Here is a 12,471-nt window from a genome sequence, read left to right as displayed (position 1 = left end):
GATTTGCATTTCCAACCCAGAACAGCTTATAGCATATGTCTTCAGAAATTAAAAGAAATTAAACAGTCAGTTTAATAAAAATATCCACTCCAGCCCTCATTGTTCACACAAATGTAACATGTAACAACGTCATTTTATTTTTTATTATATGAAAAAATCAAAAAAACTTTATTTTGGAGTACCATATCTACCTGATAGATTAATGTTAAAAAGTTGAGCCAGAATTTTATACTTAAAAAAAAAAAGACTTCACAGTTCTGACTTTGGAGACTGTGATTCCTCGACTCATAAAATTTTCACATATTGCCCTAATCCTCTTCCACAGATAACACTCTAATCAGACTGTAAAAATTCCAGAGCAATTAGAGCCTTAATGGATTTGTCAGTGAAACTGAAGAGTGCAAATGATCTGCAGCATGTGATGACGCCATCTAGTGGGTGTCTTCTCTGATCAACTTTTAAAGTCAGCGAAGAAACTGTTAGTGTGAGGGAGGGAGAAGAAGAGAGGTGACTGAGTATCTTCTGGTATTTTTTAATCTCCTGCTCCAATCACCTACCCCTTAATTCCCAATTAAGGACACAGCCTGTGTGGCAAATGAACTGGCAAGATGGCAACACAGCTCCCTGATCTTTTAAAGAAGAAGGCTATTAGCCTCTGCACGTGAGACATAACAGAACCGCATGGGCTACAGCCCAAATAGCCTCCCTCTGAAACTATTTGATTTGCACACAACCGGTCCGGGAGAGTGCGACTAATCCAATCCAATTTCCGGACACGTAAAAGGCTCGGTGATTCATTGAAAAAAATCACCAAAGATAATGTGCCGAGCTGTGCAGCTACACCTCCTGGCGTTTCTAATTTCAATAAAGAAATAGGCAGAGTTACGGCTGCGCTGAGAGCGCATCACATGTGTCCATAACGACGCTTTTCGCACAAGGGAGTCGTGTTCAGAGAAAACGGTTTTTATTGACGTCAAATGGATGTGTGAATGACTTTACCGCATGTGCAGGCATGACAGCAGCGATCAGAGCTGCCAGTTCTGACCAAAGGAGCACCGAGATCTTCAGTAGACTGTAAACCAGTGAGGCTGTCCAAGAGGTTTCCAATTAGCCAGGACTGTGAGATTTTATTTGAAACTTTAATGGCGGCTCGACTCCTCCAAACTCATTGTGAATTCATTTAGTTGTGAGGGGAGAGAGGGACGCTGCATCCCGCTTCTGACAGAGAGACCACTTGTACCGCCGTCACAACTGTGCCAAGAGACAGGGAGTCTTTGAAAGCCACCGGAGCGGACCCGACCGGCATATCAATCAGCGTCCCGGAGAGCGACTCGCTAGGTTCGCACTGGTAATAAAAGGTATTGTCTCAGAGGTCTGTGTGCCGGGAACAGAGAGGGGATATGGCACTTTTCCCGCTTGCAAACCGGAGGATAGCAATAGTAGGTGGCAAACGAATGTAAAAGCCAGTTCCCCGTCGTCTTGCCACGGGTGCGCACCGGCAAAGAGGCGCAGGACACGCAGGATCATCGATTCGCACTTTGTGATTTTTGCGCTGCGTAACCTATGTGACAAGAGCGGAGAGGAAACGGTGAACGGTGGGATTAAGGCGTGCGTCTCCTAAACTAAACACTCAAATTCTCAAACCATGGACGCCAGGATATTATTTTTGCTTGTTTCTTCTGCGGCATTTCTCGCTGAGCTGCACTGCGCCTCGCCAAGGACCACATCGAGGACGGATCTGCCCGCTATCGGCTTCAGCAACATCAGCAACATCAGCGGGGAAAGCGGCGGCAAAAAAGACTCGAACCAAACCCAAATCTCCAGGAACAAGAGGAAAACACTGGCCGTGGATTTTGCGGTCCCCTCTCTGTTGCGCTATTATCTGGCGGAGTTCATAAAGAGACCCTTAAACGGCGACTGCCAGACTTTTAGCGGATGTTACACGGTGCGCGCAAACTTAAAAATGCAATGCATACCTTTACAGAAAACCATTTCTACTTTTGTGGACCTTAAGTCTGCAGCGGAATCAGCACTGAGGAACGCGTCTGCTGATGGACAGTTCCCCTCCTTCTACAAGCGACCGCTGACCAAAGTTCTGAAATTGGGCTTGACGAAGGCGAGCAGGAAATCTAACCAAGTTGTGGTGGAAATAGGAGAGGATTTAGTCAGGACGGGATGCGGGGGGCTGTCTGTGTACGAGGAGGCCCCGGTGTACATCCTGGAAATGGACCTCACAACTATTCTGGAGTGGTGGCTCGGCGCTGAGGGGGGGCGGCTCAGGGTCCGGCTTATGCCCGAGAAAAAGGCGCAGGTGCCAGGGATTGAGGATCGGTACACAGCGGCCATTCGAGCTTCAGACCCCCGCCTCTACCTCCAGATATCCTCCGCGGGTGAGTCCCTCTCTTCCACCCTCCCTTCGCGTTTTGCTCTCACTCTTTTGCCATGCGGTTCCCCCACACCCCCAGATGCAACTCGCTCACGGTTGTGATTTAAGTTCTGATGTGATTAATTTTTGATGCCGAATCCAGCGCGCTTGAAGTTGCGCGCTGGGTGTGCTTTGGCTGGCTTCAATTGTGGTAAAGAAATGATAGCACACGGAGGAAGATCTGTTATTTGGACTGCTCTGATGGGAAAATGATGACTGAGGTATAACTACGTGTGTGCGTGTGTGTGCGCGAGAAGAAAATACAGGAGGATTTCATACATTTAGTTCTGTTGCTCTGATTCAGAGGGCTCACCAGACCCCTGTTTTATTATTGATGCCCAGAGCAGCTCTGAGAGATGAACTGAATGCTGATTTAATTTCCAAACACTTTGATTATTTCCACTTGGTATCCATGATATGTATATGCAGCATCTTTAGAGGATTCTATGTAATCAGTTCTGAGATGATAATTATTATTTCATTTGAAGAGAGGCCTCATTGCTTTATAATAACACATCTATACTGCATAAGGATGACTATAGGGTATGCAATGATGCTTAAGTTGGAAAGGCCCCATCAGGGATTTATTTTTTAACTCCACTGGCTTCTTCTTAAAGACACCTTCTCAATTCCCCAAGCTAACCTGTACTACAGGTAGGGTGGAGATTTGAGAAAACAGGTTTTATTTTGATTAGGCACAAATTAAGCCATTATCTCTAAGAAAGCTTTAGCACTCAATACTCAAGGGTCCTTCCCCTGTTCTTCTGAGCATCGGCACAATCAGTGTAATTGCTTAATCACTTTGATGAGGGAGGCTGGCCCAGAAAAATGCAAGGGAATCCATCAGACAAAAGAAGAGGCTGGCTAGGCTGGAAAGAAGACACCCATCACCACCTCGACCACCTTTTCCCCTCAAGGACTGTGTACACATAGAAATGTATGCAAAATACACAGTGAAACTAAGAAAGCCATGACTGTACAATATGCAGTAAGTTATTGTCAGTGCTGGTTGCCACGTTAGGATTTCATTTGACATATGCTGTTATTACAAGTAGAGATGAAACACTTCAGTATGTCACACGCACACATCTGAGACTGTAGTAGAGAGGCATCTGAGTGGACTATCCGTGCAGCTCCCGGCAGGGATTCCAGCAACACAGCTGGTGGTGTTAACAGGTGGGAACCCATCTTGCGTTGATGCTATGATATGGTTTTTGCAGTAAACACATCATTTTTAGTTTATTTTTTAAAAGCACCCCTTTCACATTGTGACATTTAAGCGATACTTGAGAAAAACACTGAAGCCTACAACTTCCAGCAGCTCTGTTGCAGATCAGGATGGTTGCTATTGTGTGACTGTAAAAAAACAACAGGTACAGAAACAATGTGACATCTGCACAGGGAGGAAGTCAGAGCACCTGGATGGGTCAGCAAAATTTTGGACTTTGGCAAAGGATGTTTCCTTTCACTTGTCATTATGCTTTTGACACGCCTTCATGATAACCATGGTCTGTTGCAGAAACTATGATTTTCCCAAACCAGCTTGTGTACCAAAACAAACCCAAAAGTCATAAAAATGCTCACATCAGCGGTGTGCTTATATAAGCATTTTTAACACCCAGCTTCTTTTTAATTGAAATGGAGGTAATATGTCGGCTCCCGGCAGGCTTTCTGCCCAAAACAGTTTTGAGTGTTCGCAGGTGGGAAGCCAGCAGGGGATGTTTTTTCTTTCCCCTGGGGGACTCAGCTGGATTTTTTTGAGAGCACCACTTTCTTTCACTTTAAAAACCACCAAGAGGCCATTTTCGTACATGTGAAGCCAAACCTTAACCACAACTGTGTCATATCAAAATTGTTTTATTTGCCCAACACTCTCTCTGACATATTTGTCCAGCTGACAGGGATTTAAATCAGCTGAAGCTCCTCCTATGTATCATTCTGGGGGACCATGACATCTTTAAGCAATACATTTATTATTTATTCGTTTAATTTTGAGGAGAAGATGACATTCACACTTCAGCAAACTAGGTTTATGTGTGCTGCACTTATGTAAAACCAAAGAACAGCAAAAAACTGGAAATATAGACTTCAATGAGCACTTACAGGATTTGATTGGAATAAATAGACTACTGTCCATTGTTTATTACCTCCATGATCATTTCTCATTTCGCCTCTATGCCGCATCCTTACATAACCCTAAAATTGATCACATATTTAATCATTCAGGAAGAGTGCTGCTCAGAGGCGCTTCGTATACGAAGCTTCGGCGAGAAGATATAGGCGTATCCTTTCATTTCAAATCTGTTGGTAGGGGGATGCAGTGAGAGCTAAGCATCAAAGTAGAAAAGGAAAATAGTAAAAGGACTGTTCTTTCACACACTAGCTCATTTTTCTCCTACTGTATGAAATAAGAAAGCAGGAATCTAAGCACAATGTCAACGTATGACAGAACAAATAATATTATTGTTTTCTCTCTCAAACACACACACACACATATATATATACACATCTTAGAGGCATGCTGAAACCTATTTTCCTTACACTAATAGAAAACTGGATGTGTTGCCAGTAAAAGTACACACTTTTTATGATTCAAGTTGACAGACCATAGACAGCATGAAAGAGGAGCATAGATGCCGTGACATCACCCAGCGGTTCCTGAAGTCCTACTTAGAAGGCTTGAGGAGTATTTTCTCCGTCACCATTGTCTTGTTTTGAAACTGGATGTGAAGAAAGGGGTGGGTCTGACTATGAAACCATACACTGTAGTTTAAGAGTGTTCTACTGTTGCCTCTGTGTGATGTCAGTGATTGTGGAAATCTCCCTGATGCCCAAAGTTCTAGCTGTGAGCACAGCAGCCCTCCTGGTCACTACTAGTCGCAACAACACTGAAAGTGGAGTAGAAGGGAGCTAAAACACATTCTTATCAAATAAGAGGCACCAAGGCCTAGTATAAGAAATCCAAGAACAACAATATAAAGTTACCATAGATAACTAGCTAAGCCCTCTAAGGAGATTTTGCCTCTGATCTCAGTGCTTTCATTTTTCTACCTACTGTATACAAGTGGGACTGCACATAGTGTTACACAGTGGCCAGTTTTGGTCTGCATATGCTACAAGGAGGTAATGAAGTTAGCCTATTTTAGTGTTTTAGGTTTTTGCGTTGGGTTGTTAAAACAATAAATCATGTGTTGTCTTCAAAAAAACCAAAACAAACAACAACAACACGCGTAATATTTCTTTAGCATTTGTCAGAGAATGCTCAAAATTCACCAGCTCATCCCACTGAATTCACCCAGCACCGACAAAAGGTAAATTCCAGTTAAAATCTATTAGCTTCAAAGTCATAAAAACATGAAGCTACCTTTTTGTGACATATTTTAACCTGATCTTCAAGGTATACTGATTAGGGTTAACGATCTCACCTCACACAGCACATTATGATACAGGTCAGGTGAACTGCCAACTGTATAATTAGATGTAGGTGTCAGTCTGGGTGTGAATGTGTTGTCGGTATGAATAAGTTCACCTGGGAAAGGGCACTGACCTATAAAAGGAGTGTGCTGCTGTTTGCCTGGTGTCAGAATATGACAATTCCTGCAGATAATATAGTCTGGCGTGGTTCTTGCTGACCTTGATACTATACTGTCAAACAACACCTTTTTGTTTTCATTAACATTTTTTTCTTAATTTTAGAGCAGATCTCAGTACCAACCGAATCACCCACACATTACACTTCTACTACACATGTGAAACTTTACATGACAGGCTCCTCCCACCAGAGCACTGAACAAACTGCATGCTAATTCATGCTGTGGATGTAGTGTACTCATCAACACCTTTACCATGAAGACAGGGAGATGTGGCTACAGGCCAAATGAAAACTATCCAGCCTCAACTATGTGGTTGCAGATTAGCTCAACAAATGCTGGCCAACCACTGTCGACTTCATTAACTAATCATCAAGGACGAGTATCTCTATAAAAGCAGAGGTGTTGCATGTTGAATGTTAAAGTTCATGATAGTACAATCAGATAAACTGGAACAATGGCTTGGAAACGTGCCATTCACAGGACGTCCAAAACAATGTCCTGTGGACAGATGAGACCAAAGTGGATACATTTGCAGTAATGCACAGCGCTCATGTTTGATAGAAACTAAACACAGCATATGAGCACGAACACCTCCCATGAACTCCTTAGCACAGTGGTGAAGAGTGATGATTTGGGCTCGTTTTGCAGCCACAGGACCCGAGCACCTTGGTGTCATTGAGTCAAACCATTAAAGTCTATATCAAAGTGTTTTAGAGACTAATCCGAGGCCATCTATCAGACAGCTAAAGCTTGGCCCAAACTGGGTCAACAGCAGCAAATCAGATCAACACAGAATGATTGAAAAAGAAAATAATCAAAGTGTTGGAAGGGCCCATTCAAAGATCACACCTCAACCCAACTGAAATGGGAACCCAAGGAGGCTAAGGTCAACACTGTAAAGAAGAGTGTCATATTGTTGTGTTTAAATTTTGTCTCAAACTGATAAAATTAAAGTCAGAAAGTTACTTCAAGCTATTTCTGCTAAAGGTGGCTCTGGAAATATTGGCATTATGTTTTTTTTTTTTACAGGACTATACAGAGTACTGTGAAAACCCTTTTTCCCATGATTGCATGTGGTTTACCTCTACCTCTGGTTATCGTCACATAACCCTTGCCAGATCATACATTGTGAGACTGAATATTTTGTATGGGATTTTGAATAGATTTGCCAAATCACAGTTTATGTGATGCTGGTTAAATTCACTTCTAAACAAAAGGGAATTATCATGAATGATCATGGGTAAGAAATGACAGAAGTATTCACAACATGGGTGGACTCCACTGACACTATAAGCCTCACATTGTATGCTCAGTGCCTTCGACTTGATTACTCTGTTGCCTGTTTGCAGAGCCACAGTTATTGTCATAAGTGATGATTACATTGTGTGTTTCTGCAAAACAAAACTGTGTTTACTTGCTGCTGATCCACAGAAAGACATGAGCTCTGAACATTTCACACACACACGCACACACCTGTCCTCCCTCCGTGTCTTTCTGTTGTCACGAACTCCCTCCTCCGTACAAAATGCCTCAACACTAGGCTCCAATGAGTATTGTCTCACTTTTTCAGCATTTTTACGCCCCTGACTCACCAATGTTTGGCATTTTTCTGTGTAATGTACGTGCTACACTTGTTTTTCCAGCCTCCAGAAAGACGCTGGCTATTAGCATGAAATAAATACCCGCCATGGCACCCAGAATAATTTGACAATCAGGGAAGCGTGCCTGCGGGAATCAAGGCATTAAACTCTGCACAGTGCATTTATACTTACTCGCCTTGTGCGCTCTATGGGGGACACCATTAATAAGAAATACTTCTACCAGTTACAATATAAGAGAAGGGAAACAATGCTCTGCAGGTGTGATAAAGATATGGCCTCCACTTTATTAACCTTTGTTATGTTTACCAAGTGGTGCCATAAATAGGTTGCAAAAGAATCTTTAAATGATTTCAGCGTTGGAAGCTGGAAGAAGTCGAGCTTCCGCCTCATTAAGCTGCATATACCTTCCTCAGAGCTCGTTGGGAAGCTGATGTTTCTCGTCGCTCCATTAGCAAAGAGTGTCTTCATGAACACACTTAACAGAATTTGATTGAAGCCCTAAAGTAAAAGACTGCTACCATCATGCTTGAAAGGAGCAGCTGTGCATGTTAGAGCATTTCTTGCCATATTTGCCATTCAGCTCAGCCTCAAATCCAAACACATGATTTTCTATTGAGCGTCACCAGTATGCCATTTCCTTGGAGAGCCTCAAAATTGAATCCTAGTGTGTGGATGTTTTACGCGTTAAAGGAAGCAAACAGTACATTACATACTCAGCACTTTGTTTACCTTGTGTTGTCTGTGGCCCTTCTGGAAGGGATTCCTCTTTGGAAGATGGAAAAACAACGTAATTTTCAAAAGCTTTTCCTTTGTCTCCTGACGAAGTAGATGGTGTAGTAGCCTCGAGAGAAGTTTAATCTATGGCGCTAGAGAGTGTAGTCGGTCCGACAAAAGTTACTGTTCACCCAGCATAATTACAGTCATTTGTAAACAAGCGTTCACAGACGCACTCAATTAATTTTATCATTATTCGTCTTCATTTTTTAAGTAATTATTGTCATTTGAATTGTTTTGTTGCATTGTCATTAACTTCATAGCTAAACGTGATTGACTTGTTTTTGCAGTAATAATTATGTGTATTCATGCCAATGAAAAACATGCTAATGTGAATTTGAAGGCAGGATTTCTGTGATTACGATCCCGCCAACTCACAGGCCCAATCACCACTCGAGCTGAGAAGATTAGTCTTTTAATTTATGAGTCACAATTATTTCCACAATATGCCAAACATTGCCAGGCTCTAGCTTCTAGCACATTTGTCGTTGCCTTTCTTCTGTGTTACAATAGAACAGCTTTGAGTTTCAGACATTTCAGATGGTTGTTAGGACAAATATGAGAATAAATAAACAGGTAATTTAAAAGTTATTTACTAGTTCCGGCACTTTTTTGTGTTTATTTAAGACCAAAATGAAGATGTTCTGAGATTGGGCCTATAAGAATCAAAAACCTCACTTGTAGTAATTTTGGCTTATTTTCTGTTCAAGGCAATTTTCTTGTGGACCTCTAGATTATTTTCAGCAGGACTCCTACTTTTGAATCGCTCGATAGTCCTGTTTGGTCTAATTGCACGTGTGCATCTGCAGTGTGTGCTGGATCTCAAATGTGTCAAAACGGTGATCCTTCAACTTGATTTTCATTTTCAGTAAGTGGACAAAGTCATGGGGAGGCAAATCTGGTAAGTGGTCCAGATGGTGAGCAGACTGTGTTAGTGTGGCCAAAAGATGTTATTAATGTGTTCTGTGTCGACATGCTCCACAATTCAGATCACTGCTGCTGAGTATTCTCTCTCAGATGCCTCAAGATGCTGCAGCAGAACTTTGCATTGACAGTCTCGCCCAAGGAGGCAAATTCATGTGCAGAATCTCCCGAATTAAACAAGAGAAATCCCTGCATTTGGGATTGGAAATAGTTGATTTTTTTTTTGTTACTGAAAACTGCTCTACTTACCAGCGACGATCCTTAGTATTTCTTATATACCTGTTAATGTTTGTTTTTTTACACAAGTTTGCCGTTAATGGTGAAATGATAGCATGACACAGAAATGTTCAAAATACACCTTCAAGTGAGCATTCAGAAGCTCACTGGATGTGTTGTGAAAATGTATCTGATACCAAACTGAGCTTAACCTAGAACAAACTCTAATATAACACAAACACACAGCCTGTGACAATAAAAAATGTAAGTTTTCAAAATAATGATCTGTATAAAAGCTAAAAGATTATCTAATACCATCTTGATCTCCAGAAAATGAAAATTTAAAAAATGGCCATAGTACACTGATAACTGTTTTCAAGCGCGCAGGCCTCTGAAGGGTTGCAGGCATTCAGGGTGGGTTTAAAAAAGTAGTAAAAAGTCTTCATTTTGCAGGGCTAAAGACCTTAAAAAATACACTGACACGTATCGGCTTGCACCTTCTTCAGGGTGTAGAGATACTAAGACACCAAACAGAGCAATTATAGCTTCACTCACCACAGATGTACTACGCTAATTAAATGCATCATTTTCTTTAGCTTCTAGGGGCAATGGCAAGCACATTTCTCTAGCCTTTAAGGATATCACCTAGGAAGTACATAGCCCTCTGATAAGGGTGTTTATAAACACTTTTCTAACCAAAGATAGTGAAAACATAAGAAGTTAAACTCTATAAATAATAAAAAGGAACAGAACAAATACACTGAAGGCTCAGAATGATAGTTAACCTTTGCAGAATTTTAAAAATTCCTTTAAGATCATGGGGATGGATCCTTCAGAAAGTCACAAAGGATCCATGGAAAGCATGGATCACTCACCTCATCCATGTCAATTTATTCATAAGCAGTGTCTCAAGAAAAGTAATATATTACACATAACTCGTTATTTGTTTTTTTTAAAGTAATGGAGTACGTTACGTAATTACTCACCGGAGAAAGTAACTGATACACCACTTGTTACATTACTTTCCCATTACTCCATAAAATGTCTTGAACAAATTGTTACATAATTATCAGTTAACAATATAGGCAACAGAGCCGCACAGCAACAAATCTCTATCCTAATGAGGACACACATACACTCTTTCTTTTAGTTTTTACATATGAACACAAAGTCAATACTACAGATCAAAGATGAAAACCAGCCCAAAGAGACTTCAAAGCCATTTCCACAGTTATTCTACTTTAGAAACATGAACAGGTAGAAATAAAGGCTGCAAGTCTGACTGCTCACTCAGCTTGAAAATCACTCTGGTCTCTTGGCTAGCTTTCTGTCAGCATGCTGTCTGTGCAGATGCTTGCAAAGTTCTGTATGCAGTATAATCTGGTTGTTTCTGTCTTAGATGCAGTTTCCTCATTACCATTGCAGTTTTTTCTTTTGTGCAATAAAAATAAAAGTAATGTCGACAACTTATCTCCTCAAAAGCTGTTTTGTGCCAACATTTTTGTCCTCCCGCGGACTTACTGAAATCAGTTAATTGTAGCACAGGTAGAAAAAGCATGTTTTTTTTAAAATATTTGTTTTTTTACTAATAATTACTTAATCAGTAATTACTGAGTTTAGCACAGTATGTATTACCGCATTACTGAAACACGTTACTTTGTAACCTTCCTGATTTGAAGACAAGCTGGCACTGCAAAATATAATAATGTTCACCTTCCTGGTTGAATCTGGCTCAAACCTTTCACTCTTTGATGAAGCTTCTGGGGAAACAGATGAGAAGAAAGTTGTACTGTTCAGAAGTCAAGAGATCCATTTATATCCCTTTAATTTGGCTTAAACCAAATATAGACATTCACTAAAAGAAAAATAATAGCTACAGCCAAGCATGAAGATGTCAATATGTCAGTGATTTACTGCTTTAGGGTGACTTGCAATTATTGAGTGAATCATAAGTTCAGCTCTTGGACAGAAAATCAGTTATTAGTCTGTTAGCTGTAACTGAAACACTAATGTGAAACATAATGATCCCAAGAATTTGAGAAATCCCAAACCTCTAAATTTCTCAAAAAATATTCCACCACAGTAATGTGAAAGCCTGATTTCTCGATACTGGAAGTGTTTGGTTGTTGTGGCAGATTTCAAAGCAAACTATTAAGCAACAAGAAGAAATGGGTGACCTTTTTGCTTCAAGAGTTACAACTTAAAACTTGTATTTTGTGTGGACTAAAGTTTCATTTGTTTTATGTTAACTTCTGATTAAAGAGATGGCATTGTAGTTTGCAGAAGATACAGAAACACAGGAAATAAGGATGCGGATGAATAAGTTTTTGTTCATCCTGTGACACGCCATTTCCCGTTGCCCAGCATGAGCTACTGCATGATAGATTAGTGTATGTAATACACAATTATATGGCAGACTAATAAACACTAGGTAAGTTAAGAACGAACATTTCTGGGGACTGCCTGAGGGTGCACAAGGGTGCTCCTATGAGAACCATAAACCTCCAAGAACCATTTTTCCTGATTACATTCACTCCACCTACATGAATTTTAAGTTGGAAGATGCTGTTAGTGAAGCTGTTGTTGTGTGACACTGGTTTTATGCTAAAAAGTGCATGCGTGAATTTGCACTGTGATATTAATACAATGCACCGGTCTATATCAAAAAAAGACCGGTGGCTGTTTTTGTTATATGTCATGAAATTTGAAACAAGCCATCAGTCTCTGACAGAAGGTTCCTCTGGCAGACTTCAGCGCCTCGAACCACTGATGATATACTCCAAAAGCCAGAGTGTCAAATGTTTTTCTTTGCCTGCATAACCAGCTTGTTGTTTTGTGGTCACTGATAATGTTAATTAAACCACACCAATTCAGACTTGCTTTGGCTGTTTTGAGGTCTCTTGCTTTCTTTTAAAAAAAAAAGAATGCGTCAGCATTC

The 12,471-nt window shown here is 40.8% G+C and overlaps 1 protein-coding gene across 2 annotated transcripts in view; it reads left to right on the top strand.

Moving 5' to 3' along the window:
• Nucleotides 1-1,116: 1,116 nt before the first annotated feature.
• Nucleotides 1,117-12,471, top strand: part of alk (ALK receptor tyrosine kinase) — a 426,012-nt gene continuing 414,657 nt past the window's right edge. For both annotated transcript variants that reach the window (XM_086273707.1, XM_086273706.1), the window contains exon 1: nucleotides 1,117-2,390. In XM_086273707.1, coding sequence (XP_086129833.1) covers nucleotides 1,646-2,390 — 745 coding nt within the window. In that variant the 5' untranslated portion in view covers nucleotides 1,117-1,645. The remainder of the gene's footprint in view (nucleotides 2,391-12,471) is intronic.

This window comes from Aulonocara sp. 'chitande type north' Nkhata Bay, linkage group LG19 (genome assembly GCF_057382095.1).
Source record: "Aulonocara sp. 'chitande type north' Nkhata Bay isolate Kocher_YH1m ecotype deep benthic linkage group LG19, A_spYH_male_GT1.1, whole genome shotgun sequence".
NCBI lineage: Eukaryota > Metazoa > Chordata > Actinopteri > Cichliformes > Cichlidae > Aulonocara > Aulonocara sp. 'chitande type north' Nkhata Bay.
This window is presented reverse-complemented; position numbering and strand designations above follow the sequence as displayed.